This window comes from Phaenicophaeus curvirostris, chromosome 3 (genome assembly GCF_032191515.1).
Source record: "Phaenicophaeus curvirostris isolate KB17595 chromosome 3, BPBGC_Pcur_1.0, whole genome shotgun sequence".
NCBI lineage: Eukaryota > Metazoa > Chordata > Aves > Cuculiformes > Cuculidae > Phaenicophaeus > Phaenicophaeus curvirostris.
The window spans coordinates 79,522,255-79,538,525 of NC_091394.1; the positions used below are offsets into that span (position 1 = coordinate 79,522,255).

Here is a 16,271-nt window from a genome sequence, read left to right on the forward strand (position 1 = left end):
GGCTGATGTTAGTGAGAGGCAGGGGGAATAATTGCATGAGAAGGAAAATGTACTTCAGGCTGATATTTGTGCTGCTTGCCCAGCTGCAAGGCTGAACAACAGGACATGGAAAGGAAGGGGGAGGTTCCCTTTGACTCTTCTGTGCAGCTGTAGGAGTGAAGGAGCACACCAATTAAACCACCAAAAAACCCAACACAACAAAAATGGAAGTGCTTTAAGAGCAACCGGTAAATTGAGACAAAAATATCAGTGCCCTAACGCATAATGAAATACGGTGCTGTGAAAATACCACTTCTTCGCCTGGAGGTAACAAGACATGTTAGTTGGTGTCATTTTATTTGCTGTGATATGGAGATGTGAAGTCCTCTTGAGTATCTTACATATTTAGGAAGGAATTTGTAGACAAAAATTCTTCCATCCCAAGATGTAAACACAGCGTCTTCCTGATGAACAAAACATTTGTATCTACATTGCACCTTTAAAAAAAACCTACTAAACTTGGATAGATTTTTTTGTTTTGTCAGCTGTATCTTTTTGCTTTGAATTGAACATTTGAGAGGGAGTAGGGCAGAGAGGTTTCAGTAGCATCAAAATTATATGCTGTGAGGGCAGTGTGTGTTTATGTGGTGGCATTCACAAGGGAGGTGAACCAAGGGCCTGAGCCATTGCAGTCTTATGGGAAGGGACCTGGTGGAGGAAGCCTCGAGCTGGAGGGGCTGGCACATGCCTGTGCTTTCCAATCGCTATTCAGCTGCTCCTTAGGCAGTGAAGGACCAATGTACTCTGAACAAGGGCTGCAAAAAGGAGGCAATTTATGGGGCTGGGAGTGTGCGGGGCACCCCAAACATTGCCAGGGCTGCTCTTCATGGTTGTTCTTCCCAGTTTGTGGAGCAATTTTAGTCTTTGTTTCTGAAGTGATGGAGCCTGATCCGCTGGCCTAAACCAATATAGGTGAGCCATGGTTGATTCGTATTGCATTGCTGTGTGTAACTTCTCACATTGCTATTATTAGTAGAATTGTGCTGTGCTATTCTTAATACAGAGTGTGAGAAGAGTAGTATAGTTTGTATTATCAGCAGAACTGGACTGTGCCACCTTAACTGTAGCTTCTCTAGCATATGCTTGACAAGAAAAAGACCATCAACACCCTGGCTGACCAATCAGCACGAGCATGAGCACTGTGTGAACAGAACTATGTAGGAATGCTGCACCTTGATAACCCCCTTTAGTTTAAAGAGATATCCAGCTGCTTCCTTATGTCTTCTCTTGGGGCCTTGGCTGTGCTCTGGCGGGGAGGAGGACCAGTGAGCAACTGGGACCAGGAACTCTGCACTTTTTAAATTATTTAAGTTGTTGATTTAATTATATAAAAGCTGGACCCTTTGCAGCAATCTTTGGAGACCTCACCTATGAGCGGATGCACTGCAGAGGACCCCCAGTTGTCCAGGACAGGCTCTCCAAATCTTTGCTGCAAAAGGTTTTCCCCAGTGACTGCGGCTATGGATGATGATAATAGGACAATTAGTGATGTATCTTTCGTAATTGGTATAGTTAATTCGATTGTAGTATTAATTTAGATGCATTGCCTTTAAAACTGTTGTTACCTTGTTGTTAATCACTACTAATCATTTATTACCTTTCTTGTTGTAAAAAGTTAAGTAAAACTTGATTTCACAGAGTATTCAAGAGTCTGGGCTTTCATGTAAATTGCATTTTGTGCTTAGCACTCTGTGGCAAAACATCTTCCCATGCTGCTAGGAGCTGCTTCTAGCGTCTTCACATCCAGGCTGCTGCTGGGAATGGCTGCCTCCTGCTTTGGGAGGGACAAGCTCATGGGGAGCAGCAGCGACACCCTTGTTACAGCCATTAGTACAGCAGGGACACAGGGCATCTCTGCTTAAACTTGCCTGGGGTGGCTTGGAAGGTGTGCGGTGATGGTCTCAACACTGCACAGGGATGCTACCTGGCACCTAGTGGTGCTAATGTCCTTGGTATGTTGGAGGCCTTGACACAGATAGCACTGTATATAATCTGAGGGAGGCTACCGCTGTCCTGGTGTGGAGCTGCAGGGCACCTGCGGCCTCTCCTGAGGCTAAGCGAGGGGAGCTTCTTCTGGGGACAGGCACATTGAGCAAGGTGCTGACTTGCACGGGGAAGGATCTACAGAAATGATGAGCAAACCATGAACTGCCAGAGAATTGAGGAGATACCTGGTGTCTTTGCAGAAACTCTTCAAAGTACCTGAGCCACACAAAATGAGGAAGGAGAGGCAGCTGCAGATCATGTGTGAACAAGCAGTGGTAGCTCTTCTGACAGAGAAGGAAGAAAGCTTATGACTTGGGGCAGCAGAAGGGAGGTTCCTGCTCCACCGTACGAAATGCACATAGCATGGCAAGAAGCAGGGCCAATTAGGAAGGAGTTCATGGACCTTTGCAGTGCTGTGAACATAACGAGATTACGGGTAAATGGCAGAATAGCCCTCATGACTGCAGTGCTGCAGTGGATGGATGCAGGCTTTTCGGAGACTAGTGATAAGATCAGATGGGCAAACCATGTGTAAAGAAGTGTTCTGAATGCTGACTGGACTCAAACACAAAAAGAAAGGGCACAGATGGTGGAAGCAGAGGCAGACTACTCGGGGGCAAATGTGGAACCTGTGAGAACATGTAGAAATAAAGTCAGGAAACCCAAAGCTCAGCTAGAATTGAAACTAGCGGAGGAGGTGAAGGGCAACAAGAAAGATTTCTGTAAGTACATCTGAAGTTTCACTGGAAGATGTTTACTAGTGCACTTATTGTTTGAGACATTAAAATTAACAACCTGAGTTACTTTATTTAAAAATCTCTTTCTTCTCATCCAGGTCAACAGAAACAGCCTGTGCCGAGCAGCGCATTCATAAATGTGAAATAAGTCCTCACCATCATGTTTGGCACTAAGAGGTCAGTTTTCACCTTTGTTGTTATGCTTTTCATCTCCAAAAAATGGTATGGCTGTTGTGAATATAATCTGAAAATGTTACGTTTTCTAAATGTATTGTTATACAGACTATTTCAGCTAGATAATATTGCTCGTTCTATTATATTGATTGTTTTTTCTTTGCTATACAGCTCTGGTCTACTTTAATTGATAGGTATGTGGCATACAGGCTGTGTAGCACAAAGGCAAATAATATCCCCAAGGCATTATGGGTCACAGCAAGACTGCCAAAGAAGACACTGTACTAGTGTTGGAGGGCATTCCTCCTGCTTTTTAAGTACAGAAAATAACACCAGGACAGCAAAGCACCAGTGTGAGATAGGTTCTTTTCTGCCATTCTGGGGAGTCCATACTGAATACGAATCTAAGGTAACCTTCATCTCTTCTTCTGCATGATTCAGCGTCATACTCCAAATGTCTCAGAAATCAACATTTTTTAATCCATGCTTTACTTCCTTCACTCTTTAAGTGCTTCTCTTGAGCATCTGAGTAGTGTGGTTCTGCTCCCGTATATGTCAGCAGACAGCATGGCCTTGCTTCCCCCCCCTCAGGTTCCTGCAGCCGCACAAGCTGTTGTGGCACCTGAGGCACCTGTGGGTCTTCCACAGGAGAATGATTTCTCTGTGGAACAAAGGTACTATGGGCCCTTCCTCCCCTTGTGTGAATTGCCTATTTTTTCCCCTTGTTGGTAGGCTTTTAGGTTTTTAGTACAAGCTAGTTGAGGACTTCAGCGCTTGTGCCCCAGTCACGTGACAGCCTCATGAAACATTTGCTCAGTGGAGTGGCAGAGCTCCATTAATCTGCTGCCTGGAGAAGTACCTCATCTCTTCAGAATTATTGGGAAGAGGGGAGGCTAGCTTGCCCTTAAGAAGCAGCACATATTAAGCAGTATCTCGTATGCCTACAGGAATCATGGGTGGCAAATATTAAGAAAAAGCAGCTTGGTTTTCTGAGGCACCAGCTCCCATACCAGTTGTGCAAGTCTTCCATGTGAGCTGTAGCCAGGTTTGAGTTGGGATGCTCCTGGGAGCTGCCAGAGTCCTTGTGTTCCTGCAGGTGTGGGTACTGCTGCCTCACACAGCAACAGATGCAATGGGCTATTTGGTGTCTGTCTAAAATGGTCTTGGCTTTGGAGTCCAGACTCTGTTACCTTGTATACAAGATGCAAATGCAGCACATCTTTATAGTAACTTTTCAGGAAAAGGAAACTTTGGTTTTATTTTCAGGTAAGTGCAAAATCTGTGGTTTTGTCAGTATGATGAGTTTAGGGTGACTGTTGCTGAGGGTACAGGAACGGAATTGCAAACTTCCCATTTGAGGATTTCTGCTTTTAATTGGTTGCCTTTGCAGAACATTAACACTGAAGTTAACCAAAGACATTCTGCTAAGTGAAATAAATTACTCTATTCTATTCTATTCTGGTGGGTTAGTTAGTTTTGCCACTGTTTAATATTAAGCCATATGAACTCTAGGCGTCTTTTACTTTCAGGATAGTCTTTTTTATCTTTTCTTAGCATTGTAAAGCAATGACAAAATGAAGAATTATGTTTGATTGGTAGCCTTGAAATTTTGGTCTTTACCTTCTTTTTCTCCCAAATGGAATCTTGCTTACTATTCAAATGAAAATTCTTCATAAGGAGTATTACAGACAATATGAAATTCTTGTCTGCAAACAAGAGGTTTTATGAAAAATAAGCAAATCTGGGGAGGAGATGTTCTTTACTTCTCCACTGTATTGTATTTTGCTAGTTCTTACTTACTCAGGCTGTTTTGAACCGCTTAAAATAAATAAGGGATTTCATGTTTCTGTGAAGGAAAGAGGCGCAGAGTGAACTTCTGTAATAGTAGCCTTCTGTGTGTAAGCTGGGAAATTACATCAAGTGTTTTTGAGATTGGTGCCATATTTAGTTAGGCAGTGATTGAGTACGTCAGGTATTTTGTTGTCCCAATTGCAGTGCATTTTGAATTTAATTTTGATAGAAAATTTGTAAGTGCGTACAAGAAAATCTTGAGTTTTTATTCATAATTTTTAAAGGTTCTAAACTCCTACAAATATACTGCCTGAAATTATTGAGAGTTTATGAAAATCTTAGTTTGTTATGTTAATTCTTTTCCTAAAAAGAAATACTGTATTTTCTTGGAAATTTCACGAGGAACAAACCAATTTTTTCAATCAGAAAAAATGATATTTTTTTAATTGTAAAATTAATTTTTAATTAGCTCTAATAATACATTCCTAGTTATAATCCCCACAAAACACTTAACAGAACTGTCTTGGAGAATGAATTATCTCATGTCAGAAGATCTTTAGAAGTTATCAGGTATATAGTACCTCCATTTTTCTTCATTTATACCTTTCTCTTAATTTTGCATACAAAGTTTATTTTTAGTTCATAGTCCTTTTGAACGGACTGAATAATGATATTGATAAAAGTGACTGCCCTATCAGAACAGCTTTGACAGAATTGGCATGTGAGGAAGATATTTCTCAGCTGCTTTATAAGAAGCTGTTTTGTTAATGTGAACTGACATAGCTAACAGAGAGGTGAATTCCTCTTAATTTCAATTTAATTTGAGACCTGATCCCAAGCTTTTAAATACTGAACTAATGTGGATTCTCTGTGTTGTCTTGTGTTCTGCTCTTATCCTTTTCTCTATCATCTTAATTTTCCTCTCGTTAATTAAATTTACAATAGACACCAGCACTGAAATAGCAGAGGTCAGTATGTATACCAATGAGTTTCTGATGTGTTGTATTATTCATGTTGCGTACTTATTTCAGTCTTGCAAGAGGAATTGCTGATACCATTTTCTTCCTGGGGAAGGGAAAAGTATGTAAATGGCGTTAGAGAAGGAATTTTCATTTTGTGGGAACCAGCTTTCTGTGTGGCAGTTGCTCTGCAAAGATAGGCTCCAAATTAACACATCCTCGGGATCTGCAGTAAAATCTGTCTCACTGTCTACCTACCACTGGCATCACGATGTTCAAGGGTGCTCTGTTCTGTGGTTATATACACTCTTCAGTTTGGAAACCTTATTTTGTAGAACTTATTTCAACTATATCCATGCAGTTAGAGAGTATTTCTCCTGGATGGCATGCTCAGTTCTCTTTTACTTCTCTAGCCTAGATTGGAGTGCTTCAAAATATGGCTTAAGTGACAAATCTAACCCCTCGTGCCCAGCCATTTGGTCTCTAAATGAGTTTAACAGACTGGAAGAAGCAATTGTGAGATGCAGGAGGTGAGAAGTATAAGGGCATTTACTTCAGCATATGCTCCATGTCTGGAGCTGCATCCCCATTTGTCTTTTTTTTGAGGAGCCTTCCCAGGGCATATGTTTGAGTTGTGCTTGTGGAGGATGCCACCTTGGTTCTTTGAAGTGTGCAGACTACGACAGGCTAATTAGAAGTTAACTGCTCCATCTATGTCTGTCTCAGGTAAGCATGTAGTGTCTCCTTCCCCCTTCATTGGTTTGAAGCTCAAGAAGGTCCATAGAGCTAAGAGGGCAGCTAGAACTTGTGTGATCTCCTTCCAGTGTTCAGGCTGTTGAGGGCTAGTGTTACCAGGTTTAATTCAAACTCTTTTGGAGGAAAGAAAGAAAACGCAAACAAAAAGAGGAAAGGACTCTGATCTCCAGGCACCCTGATCACCCTGATGTGAACTCAGGTTTTATTTTTATTGTGGTCTTCTTTGGAAGGGTATTTTATTTATGGCAGCTGCCCGCGGATCGGCGGGGGCGAGGGCGCCACGGGGACCCCCGCGCCAGGAGCCTTCCTCCTTCCCTCCTCCTCCTCCTCCTCCTCTGCCTCCTCCTCCTCTGCCTCCGTCTCGAAGTTTTGTGCGCTTGGCCGGCGGGTAACTCGGAGGATGAGGAATGGGCTGGATGGTCGCCCCTCTATTCACACTTTATTCCGGGCCCCTCACCACAAGAAGGATGTTGAGGCTCTGGAGCGCGTCCAGAGAAGAGCAACAAAGCTGGGGAAGGGGCTGGAGAACAGGCCTTATGAGGAGCGGCTGAGAGAGCTGGGGTTGTTTAGCCTGGAGAAGAGGAGGCTGAGGGGAGACCTCATTGCTCTCTACAACTACCTGAAAGGACGTTGTGGAGACAAGGGAGCTGGCCCGTTCTCCCAAGTGACAGGGGACAGGACAAGGGGGAATGGCCTCAAGCTGCACTAGCAGAGATTCAGACTGGATACCAGGAAAAAAAAATTCACAGAAAGGGTCATCAGGCAGTAGCAGAGGCTGCCCAGGGAGGTGGTTGAGTCACCATCTTTGGAGGTATTTAAAAGACGGATAGACGAGATGCTCAGGAACATGATTTATTGGCAGATAGGAATGGTTGGACTCCATGATCCAAGAGGTCTTTTCCAACCTGGTGATTCTATGATTATTTATAGTGTGTGACTCAAGCCTGAGGCACTGGTGGCTGATGCAACTGGTGGCTTCTGTAATGTGCCAGTGGCTGGCTTGGTGCTTCGTGATGGATGACCAGGTTGTATGAACAGCAGTGCTGACAGCCTTGGCCAGTGGTCCAAGCATTTCACAGCACAGCAGTAGCGTCTAGAGGCAAATTATTTTCTTTCCAAATCATATTCTAATCACCTGTCCTGGAAAGTTATAGTAAATTTTCTTAGGCCAGGTCTGTCAGCAGCAATTTGCATCCTATGATAAGTAGAAAAAAAAAACTTTCTTCCAGTGTCTACTAATATTGGTATGTTTATAATCTTAGATGATAGCTGAGCTGGGCAAGTGATGTAACTTGTACAGAAGGAGGATAAAGAGATTTGGAAAGACACATCAGTTTTTAGTCACTGATAGTTACTGGCTTACTGTCTAGTATCTGCTTTTGATTAGAAAGTTAAGGAAATAGTGTTCATTTGTATGCTCCTGGTATGAACAGACTGTAGTGTTTTCAAGATAATATAAGCCGTGTTTCTTCTTTTCCCTTAGCAGAAAGGCTGTGTTCACACATGGTTTCTAAATTTCATGGGTTTTATTGGCATTAGTCCTGGACCGTTCCAGTGTTTGTTCTGATATCTCTGCCAGGTTCTGAAGTGTGGCCAGGGAATGACCAAGAAACTCTGTCTATTAATGAACTCTAGGAGCATGTGTCAAAGTTATTTTCTTTGAGGTTTGTAAATGTACAAAAATAATTATCTGGCTTGACCTAAATTCGCATGATGCTCAGTATCTCCTCGTGCTTTCTAATTGGAAGTGACACTACTTGAATAAGGCTACTTGAATAATGCTTTGTCTCTTCTGTTTTGTTATGGAATTAACTTTCTTACTGCTGTACATTGTTATGGTGGTGAACTGCAAAATAATATCTATTGACATGGTCTCTTTTTATGTTTACCACCATTTCCTAAATATGAACTTCTAACGTCTTGAACTGTTTTATTGCTTTGGGACCTGGAGGCTAAATAATGCAAAATGATAAAGCAGCTGTGGGACTTGGTTTCTAATTCAACCAGAACAGACAGTCTAATATGCAGTATATCCTATACTGACTGTCTCTTGTTTTTCAAGGTGTTTTTTTTTTTCTTTTACACATCAGCTATTCTTTCTAGCCTGTGCTATGCTTATGAGTGCTCAGATTTATTAATGATTGATTGCTCACATCAGATAGCAGCAGGGAAGATTTTTCTTCTTCACCTTAAGTGTTCACACTGACCCAGTGCCATTTGATCCAGGATGTAAGAGGCCAAATTCTCTATTTCTTGACAGCTTTATGTGTTTATAACTCCTGAACTTAACATGCAGTAGAACTTCAGCTTCCCTTACAACAGCAATTTATCTTCATCAGGTGCTTCCCCTGTCAAGTCTCCTTTCTGCTTAGTTTATCCTGGTTTCATTGGATTTGTTATTTGCCACACACTACTTTCTCTGATCCCTTTGCGCTTAGTTTCTTCTTTTCTATTTCTGCCTTCTCTGAGCATCTGCTGTGCATCTTCTGCCTCTTGAACTCAGTTCACCCACTTGGACTCAATTCACCAAAATTCTTAATGATCTCCTTGTGACTGAGTGTATCCAGGACATGGTAGCTTCCTTAAACATACACTTCTTGAAAGCTTATCCTCTGTTACCTTCCTTGAGTCTCACTTTTCTGGAAGGAAGACTGAGTTTTCATGTTTTTTACTTCCTCTGGTAGCAATGAAATTAAACCCCAAAGTAGCAATGTTAACCTAATGAAGTAGGAATATAATAAAATTTGATTTGCCATGGATCCGCAAAAAAAGTACTGAATAGTTTACAGATTATGTGGTGGGTTCACCTCAGCCAACAAGCAAACACCCACACATCTGCTCACAAGCTCTACTGTCCAATGGATGGGGAGAAAAGAGGACAATGAGAAGATTCATCGGTCAAGGTAAAGATGGAGTAATAAGTGAAGTAAAAGTGTACTCAACAAAGGAAAAAAGGAATTAATTCACTGCTTCTCATTGGCAGGCAGATGTTCAACCACTTTCTGGATAACAGGGCCTCAACACATGTAGTTGTTATGTTAGAAGGGAAATGCCATAACCACAAAAGTTCCCCCTTCCTTCTCCTTTCCTTCAGCTTTTATTGCTGAACACAGCATTGCACGGGTATGTAATAACCCTTTGGTCACTTCTGATCAGCTGTCCCAGCTGTGTGTCTTCCCAGATTCTTGCCCACCCCCCAGCTTGCTTGGCAAGGGGACAAGACGGGGGGACAGAGTGAGAAACAGAGAAGGACTTGACACTGTGTGAGGGATAGCCAAAATGTTGATGTGTTACCAGCACTGGTTTAATCGCAAATACAAACCACAGAACCACAGGGCTTCTATGAAGAAAATCAAATCCACCCCAGCCAGAGCAGTACAATGTCAAAAGCCTAGTCAATGTTCATATATTTGAAAAACCAGTAAAATGATTGCATATATAACGAAGTAGGGAAAATAGATATTTTTACCTAAGCAGTCCATCTAATAAAAATTTGACTTTTTATACATACAAATAAAATAAAAAATATTTTAAGCTATAGTGAACAGCTTTGAAAAATTTGCTGCAAGGAACTGCATCTTTAATTATAAAATGTGAATGAATATTTGGATATAATCTATATTTTTACAAATTAAAATAGAAAAGAAATTTGAGTCTGTTTAGATTAACAGTTTCTCAATTATGTTTTTACAGAAGTCTGTTTTACAATAAGGTTTTTACTCCACCTTTCAAAGATGTTTGTAGGAGCTAACAAGCCATCTGGGCATGTATCTTTTTGTTAGAGAAAGTCATCTCCATTTCTGTAAAAACTTCATGCTGTAGCTACAATACTCAGAATCATTTAATTCTCCTGTTGTGTTTCTTTGTTTTGGAGTTTTTTGTAAGAGTGTCTGATTATTGCCTGTAGATTCTTTAATTGTAGGAGTACACTTGCACTTTAGTTATAACCTTTAATACCATAAGTTCTTTCTCCAAAAGTGGCTGGCACTTCAAATTACAAAGAGGATCTAATATCTTAGTGGCTGCATTTTTTGCCATTGTTGTTTTTCTTTGCAGTCTTTGCTTTGGATGTTTATTTACCTTCCAGTTGATTTCAAGTAATTAATGTGTGAGCAAACCTTCAGACACCTTTCTTGTCATGTTTCCCGTACCCTTATGCTTTATAAGATTCAGGGTTGCAAAGAGTTTCTGAGCAGCACTCTTAAGATACGGCACATACGTGGCTCATCTCCTCAGTGTTCCCCGTTACACCCTGTTCAAGCTCCTGCTGAAGAGCAAACCCCTGGCAATTCTGAAGTCAGTGAAATTCTTTTGTTTTTATTCTAGAAGTCAAGAATTCACATCAATTTCTTAAAAATACTCATTACCAAAAGTATACAAGATGAGGGAAGTGGTTTGTTGTTTTTTGTTTGTTTGTTTGTTTTGCTTTTCAAGAAATGCACTTGGAAGAAAAATATGCCAGGGTATAAACTGAAGGTCAGTCTTGCTGAGTGATGAAGTCAGTAGAAGATACTTATGCCCCAGTTCAGTCATTTCTTCTTGCACAGGAAAGTACGAAGGTATTTCTGAGACAGAGCTGAACTTTTCCTCATGCTCAGATTTCATGCAGAGCTTGGGCCTCCATGCCCTGCAGATATCTCCAGTTATTGGTATATTTCCAGTCATAGAGGAATTGCTTCTGTTAGATTCTGACTGTAAAAATAACTTTATGAGATTTCTTTCATTTTTAGGAAACAAACTCGGTAGATGAGAGAATTATCAGTGCTGCTACGCATGAAATCTCGTCTCAATTTAAAACCACTCTAATTTAATTTCAGCTTAAATGTGAAAGGCACACATATGACAGTTGGCATCTAACACAGATAAATAGCATTGTCTATACTGTGCTGCATCTTTCACATATAAGAATATTTATACTGTTGTTATCAGAAATACATTTTCTCTCAGGAGTTGCTTGCCAGATATATCTCTGAAACCATCCGAAGTAGAACTGGTACCACATAATGAGAGCTTTTGTGGTGTCCTACAAACTCTTTCGAATGCTTCTGGCAATTACATGATTTCTCAGATGTTCCCCTTTTATTTTTTTTTAATCCATGCCCACAATCATAATTATATCAGAGCAAAAGGTTTTCCCTCTCTATCTTTATGTCGTAACAAAAATCGCAATATCCTGGTAAAAACCAAACCTCATTTCGCAATGTGATATGTCTGCATCCTGCTTGTATGTAGAAAGCCCCGGGGTTAAATTTTCAAAGTCAGGCATAGTAGATACTGCACAAATCCTGTTGTCTGCTAGTAGGATTTGTTCACACTGCTCCCTGACAACTTTTTAAGCACTCATACTGGTGAGTTATTTTATTACAGTGTTATAAAAGACACTTAGTAAAGTTCATTCTGATCCATGTTTAGTAACGTGAACCAGTCAGCAAGAATGGGACCAATGAAATGGCTGCATCTCTGGTATATTGCTGCAAATAGTGGTCATAGGTTGTTGGCTCCATATTTATGTGGTCATAAATTGCCTGTTTTTCTGACACTTTAAAGTATATGAAGGGAAGCATTAGCACTGCTGGATTTCTGGCAGGAAGCCTAAGAATGACTTGATATGTGTTTTGTGTCTAGCTAATGCCATTTCGATGGAAAGTTTTAATTAAGTGCATATCTGTATGCACAGAGAAGAAATCAAAGGCACTTGGGAAAAAGAATCTGTTCCAGACTCATTGAGGAATAATTTGGTGAGAGCACTAAAAAGCTTTCAATTAATTGGAAAATATTTTCTTAAATATTGCTGGAAAGTACAAGCAAATCAGTCTGAAGGAAAGACTTAAAAATTAGTCTGTAGATCTAATCCATTTGCTCCATAGCTGTTGGAGATGCTGTGGTAGTACAAATCAGAGGTGTAGGGGTTATAAAATTAGTCTGATATGCTGGATTTCATTAAGCTCCTTAATTGTAATTATCAGAACAGCACTGCAAGCTGGTTTACCTACAGCCAATATTTTTGTTTTGTCATTTCTGTAACAGTTTCTAAGCTTATAAACAACCAAAAATTCATTGTTAATACAGTTGTAATCTTTATAGCAGATCTTTTATAACTAGGTAGCCATATTAAAATTCTAACTGTTCAAATGGAACTTATTACATGAGAATTTTAGCTCTCTTTCTTGTTTCTTATAGTTACATGAGGAAGAAAATTCACTCAGTTCCCTTCAGACTGTGTAGAGGTTTGGGGTTTTATAAAAAGAGCCGTTCTAAGGAGCGGAGATAATTCATTTACCACTAATATTCTGCATGATTTATCTTGGATAATGTTTGGTGTGTGATTCATGGTTCTGTCTCGGCAAAGCCAAAAGGGCTAACCCAAGTTTGTACACAGCTTGTAATGCCATACGGTATTTGCCTTAATCCCTGTAATATTTTTATGGCCTCAGTACAACATGACTTCCACCCTTTTATCCGTCTTTCAATCAAGGTAGAAAATGTGCTTTACTTTTCACTTAACTCTCCTTCCAGATGAAACGGAGCTTTCTCAAGAGCCATCCTAAACTGTGTAACAAACTCCATGGGGGGATGGCAACACAGTCTTAGCTTTTGTCCCTATTTAGTCTTCCATCTTTAATATAATTCTAAGATACTATTCACATTAAATAAACACAGTAAAAGAACACCACCTGTGACTTAAGAATTATAATGGCAAATTCTTCTGTTCCTCTGTTTGAATGATTGGTCAGCTCCTTCCATTCATCTTATTTTAAATGCATGTTCTCCTGCGAACTGTACCTGTGTACTGTGAAAACTTCTGTCATCTCCAAAGCCCCATTTTTTTGTTTGTTACTTAACATGGACAAGGTTATTTTCTGACCAGAGACTTCTAGGTCTGATTTCCTAATATCACTCTCTATTCTGATATTTATGAAAAGATGAATCTGAAGACTGGAATAGTTAAGGCTGTTTTCTCAATATAAGTTATCGGATGCCATTTCGGATGTATACAGCAGATGAGGAGTCTCATGGGAAGAGGAGAAATAAATGCAACAGCTGCATCATAAAATCAAAAGGGCTATTTATGAGAATATCTCAAAGAACGGGAGATGCCTTCAAGAGGTAATTTACCTTTTGGCAAATAATTGCATTTTGTCTGACTTTTTCTTATATGAGAGATGAGAAATAGTTTGGCATTTATTATCAGAAACTAGTTACAAACAGAATTATCTTCTTTCTCTGGGTATTATGGAGCAATGCTAGATGGCTCCACTGCTGGTGACAAAGATGGAAAGGAATCCTTATGGACAACATGGGGAAAGTTCAGAACCCAGAGAAATGAAGTGTCTTAAAATATTCCAGTAAAAGTAATGAATGCTGTGGACTTAAGACCTTTGTAAGATCACCACTCCACATTAAGTTACAGCAGTGTTCCCATGCAGAGGGCAGGGAGTCATGAAAAACATTGGCCTTATTCTAATCCCCACCCCATACAGCAGGCTTACGCGTGGCTCCTCAGGCAGTTACAGGCGAGCTCTGGAATTTGTTGCAGCAGCATGTGAATGCTAAGAAGGCAGGAAAATTAAGAAGAAACTTTTTTTAATGTGAAGGTGGTCAAACACTTAAACAGTTTGCTGTGAAGTTGTATGAGGAAGTCTCCCTCCTGGGTGATAATCAAAACCCAGCTGGATATGGCCCTGAGCTCTCTGCTGCAGCTGAGCTGGTTCTGAGCAGAAGGACAGACTGGGGGATCTCCAGAGGTTCCCATCAGCCGCAGTTACTCTGTAGTGTGTTGCAGGCTATGAAACACAAAGAAATACCTTTACATTATGAAGGCTCTGAACAGTAAATTCCCAGGAGTAGGAAAGCTTTGTCCTACTGTTTATCCTGCTGTTTAACACTGTCTGTATTGATTTCTCCCTTAGGGCTGATCTTGGCCACCATCCCAGAGGATGCTGAGCTAGGCTGGCCATAGGTCTGATCCAGCATGGCTGTTCTTCTATGTGTTAAGAGGATACTGGGCTAGAGTGCAGATAAGGAGTAATTCGAATTGTGGAGGAGAGGTTAAGAGGGGAGGTAAAGCAGTGCATCTATGTCTGTGATCCACTCAGGGCAGCTCAAGAAGAGTCCTAACATTGAGCTATATTTCTCCTATGGGCACTGCAATTCAGGGTGGAGATGCTGGTAATCTGGGCAATGCCAATGTCTCCTGCCTGATCCATCGAGCTGGTGGGGCTCAGCAGGTAGAGTGCAAAGCAGGCTGGTGCCCTGTACTCACCTCTTCTCTTCAAAATTCAGCACAGCTTTCTCTTAATTTTAACTGTGTTTAGTCCGGGTGTTGGGGATGCAACATTATCCAAAGAGCTAAGCAAACTGAAGTTTGAGACATTTGACTGCTAGGCAGTTGGGAGGCTTTTGTGTAATAGCACTTATTTAGATTCACTTGTTTAATAGATAGGACTTTTGCGTTAATGGTTGGCATCTTGTTAAGGTATGTGAAAGGTTTTCCACAAACTCTAAAGGCTGCAGCAGGAGAAGCTAGAAAGAAAAGATTTGAAATGTGATACTTCTGAAATTAGAAGTAGAGATGAAGCAAAGTAAATTAAATTAGAAAAATAAAACCTCCAAACTCCAAAGACTGCTGCTTCTTCAGCTGTGAGTCCTTCTTGTCTTTCTTTATAAATGTCAGCTTCTTTATAAATAAACAGTTTGCTTTTTAAAATAATTGCTGATGACTCAATAGCTCATCTTTATTATTGTGTATTTTAAATATGCAGACTTCAGCAAGTCTAAATCTGTGTTCTTTTTTTTTGGGGGGGGAGCTTTAATCATATTCAGACCTAGCCTCCCTTTCATCTGATAGTTTATTTGCTTTGACAGGTGAATGTAATTTTGAGATCTGGGTTTTGTTTTTAAACCCACTCAGCTACTTATGTAACTTCCCTTGCATAGAGATTGTAATTTTTATTTTACCTTAACTGACACCAGTCAAATAAAGAGGCAGGTTTATAGACATTTGCAGTTTATTTATCGTATTCCAGTTGTGATGGTGCCTGTCCTTAGGAGATCCACGTGCAAGTTTACCTTGCAGCAGGTAGCTTTCTGCTTGTGCTATCCCAAGTGTCTCTCTGCTATTAGAAGCATCTATGTGTCATTTTCACTTTCCAGGCACCTGTGTTTTTTCATGCCAAAGCTGTCCTTCAGGCCTGCCCCTCTGCAGAGTAGCTTATGCTAGCAGAGATCCAGGACCTCTACACTGAGCAAGAGCTTCTGCACGCATCATCTTTAATATAAGGATAGACTTGAATTGTTTCAATTGATTCCAGTTCATAAAGCTGGCATTTAATTGACATCTGAGTTAACCATCAATGTCCTCAGCTGAGTTAGTCCAGCTTTCATGTTTTAATAACTGTGAACAGCATGGAGCTCCAGGTAGATTCCATTCAAGGTACATTCATTAGGGTAAAAAAGATCATTAGCTGCTGGTAATGGGTTGTTTCTCAGTAAGATAAATGCAAATTCAGATATGCTTTGAACTGCCAATGTAGGCTCGTTTCAATGACAAAGCAAGCAGGTGAGCCATAGTATCCTGATTATTCCTTTTACTTCTGTTTTAAAAAAATAATCTTTGAAGCTCAGGAAGTGTTGGAAATATACTGTTCTATCCACTAATGAGCAGTGGAAGTAATGAGGTATCTCAAAACTCCCTCAGTGTCCACCTACTTAGTGTATACTTGGCTGAACTTCATCTAATTCTTTTCAAAATGATGTGTGAATTTGGTGTCAGGAGAGAAGTACTGGAAGCAGTTTCCATCCATTTCAGTCATTCAGTCGCTCATGCTGA

The 16,271-nt window shown here is 40.5% G+C and overlaps 1 protein-coding gene across 4 annotated transcripts in view; it reads left to right on the top strand.

Annotated features, from left to right (window-relative positions):
• The window catches only part of OXR1 (oxidation resistance 1), a 273,902-nt gene that overhangs the window by 36,245 nt on the left and 221,386 nt on the right, over window positions 1-16,271 (top strand). For all 4 annotated transcript variants that reach the window (XM_069854519.1, XM_069854518.1, XM_069854520.1 and 1 more), the window contains exon 2: window positions 2,861-2,939. In XM_069854519.1, the coding sequence (XP_069710620.1) occupies window positions 2,923-2,939 (17 nt within the window). In that variant the 5' untranslated portion in view covers window positions 2,861-2,922. The remainder of the gene's footprint in view (window positions 1-2,860; window positions 2,940-16,271) is intronic.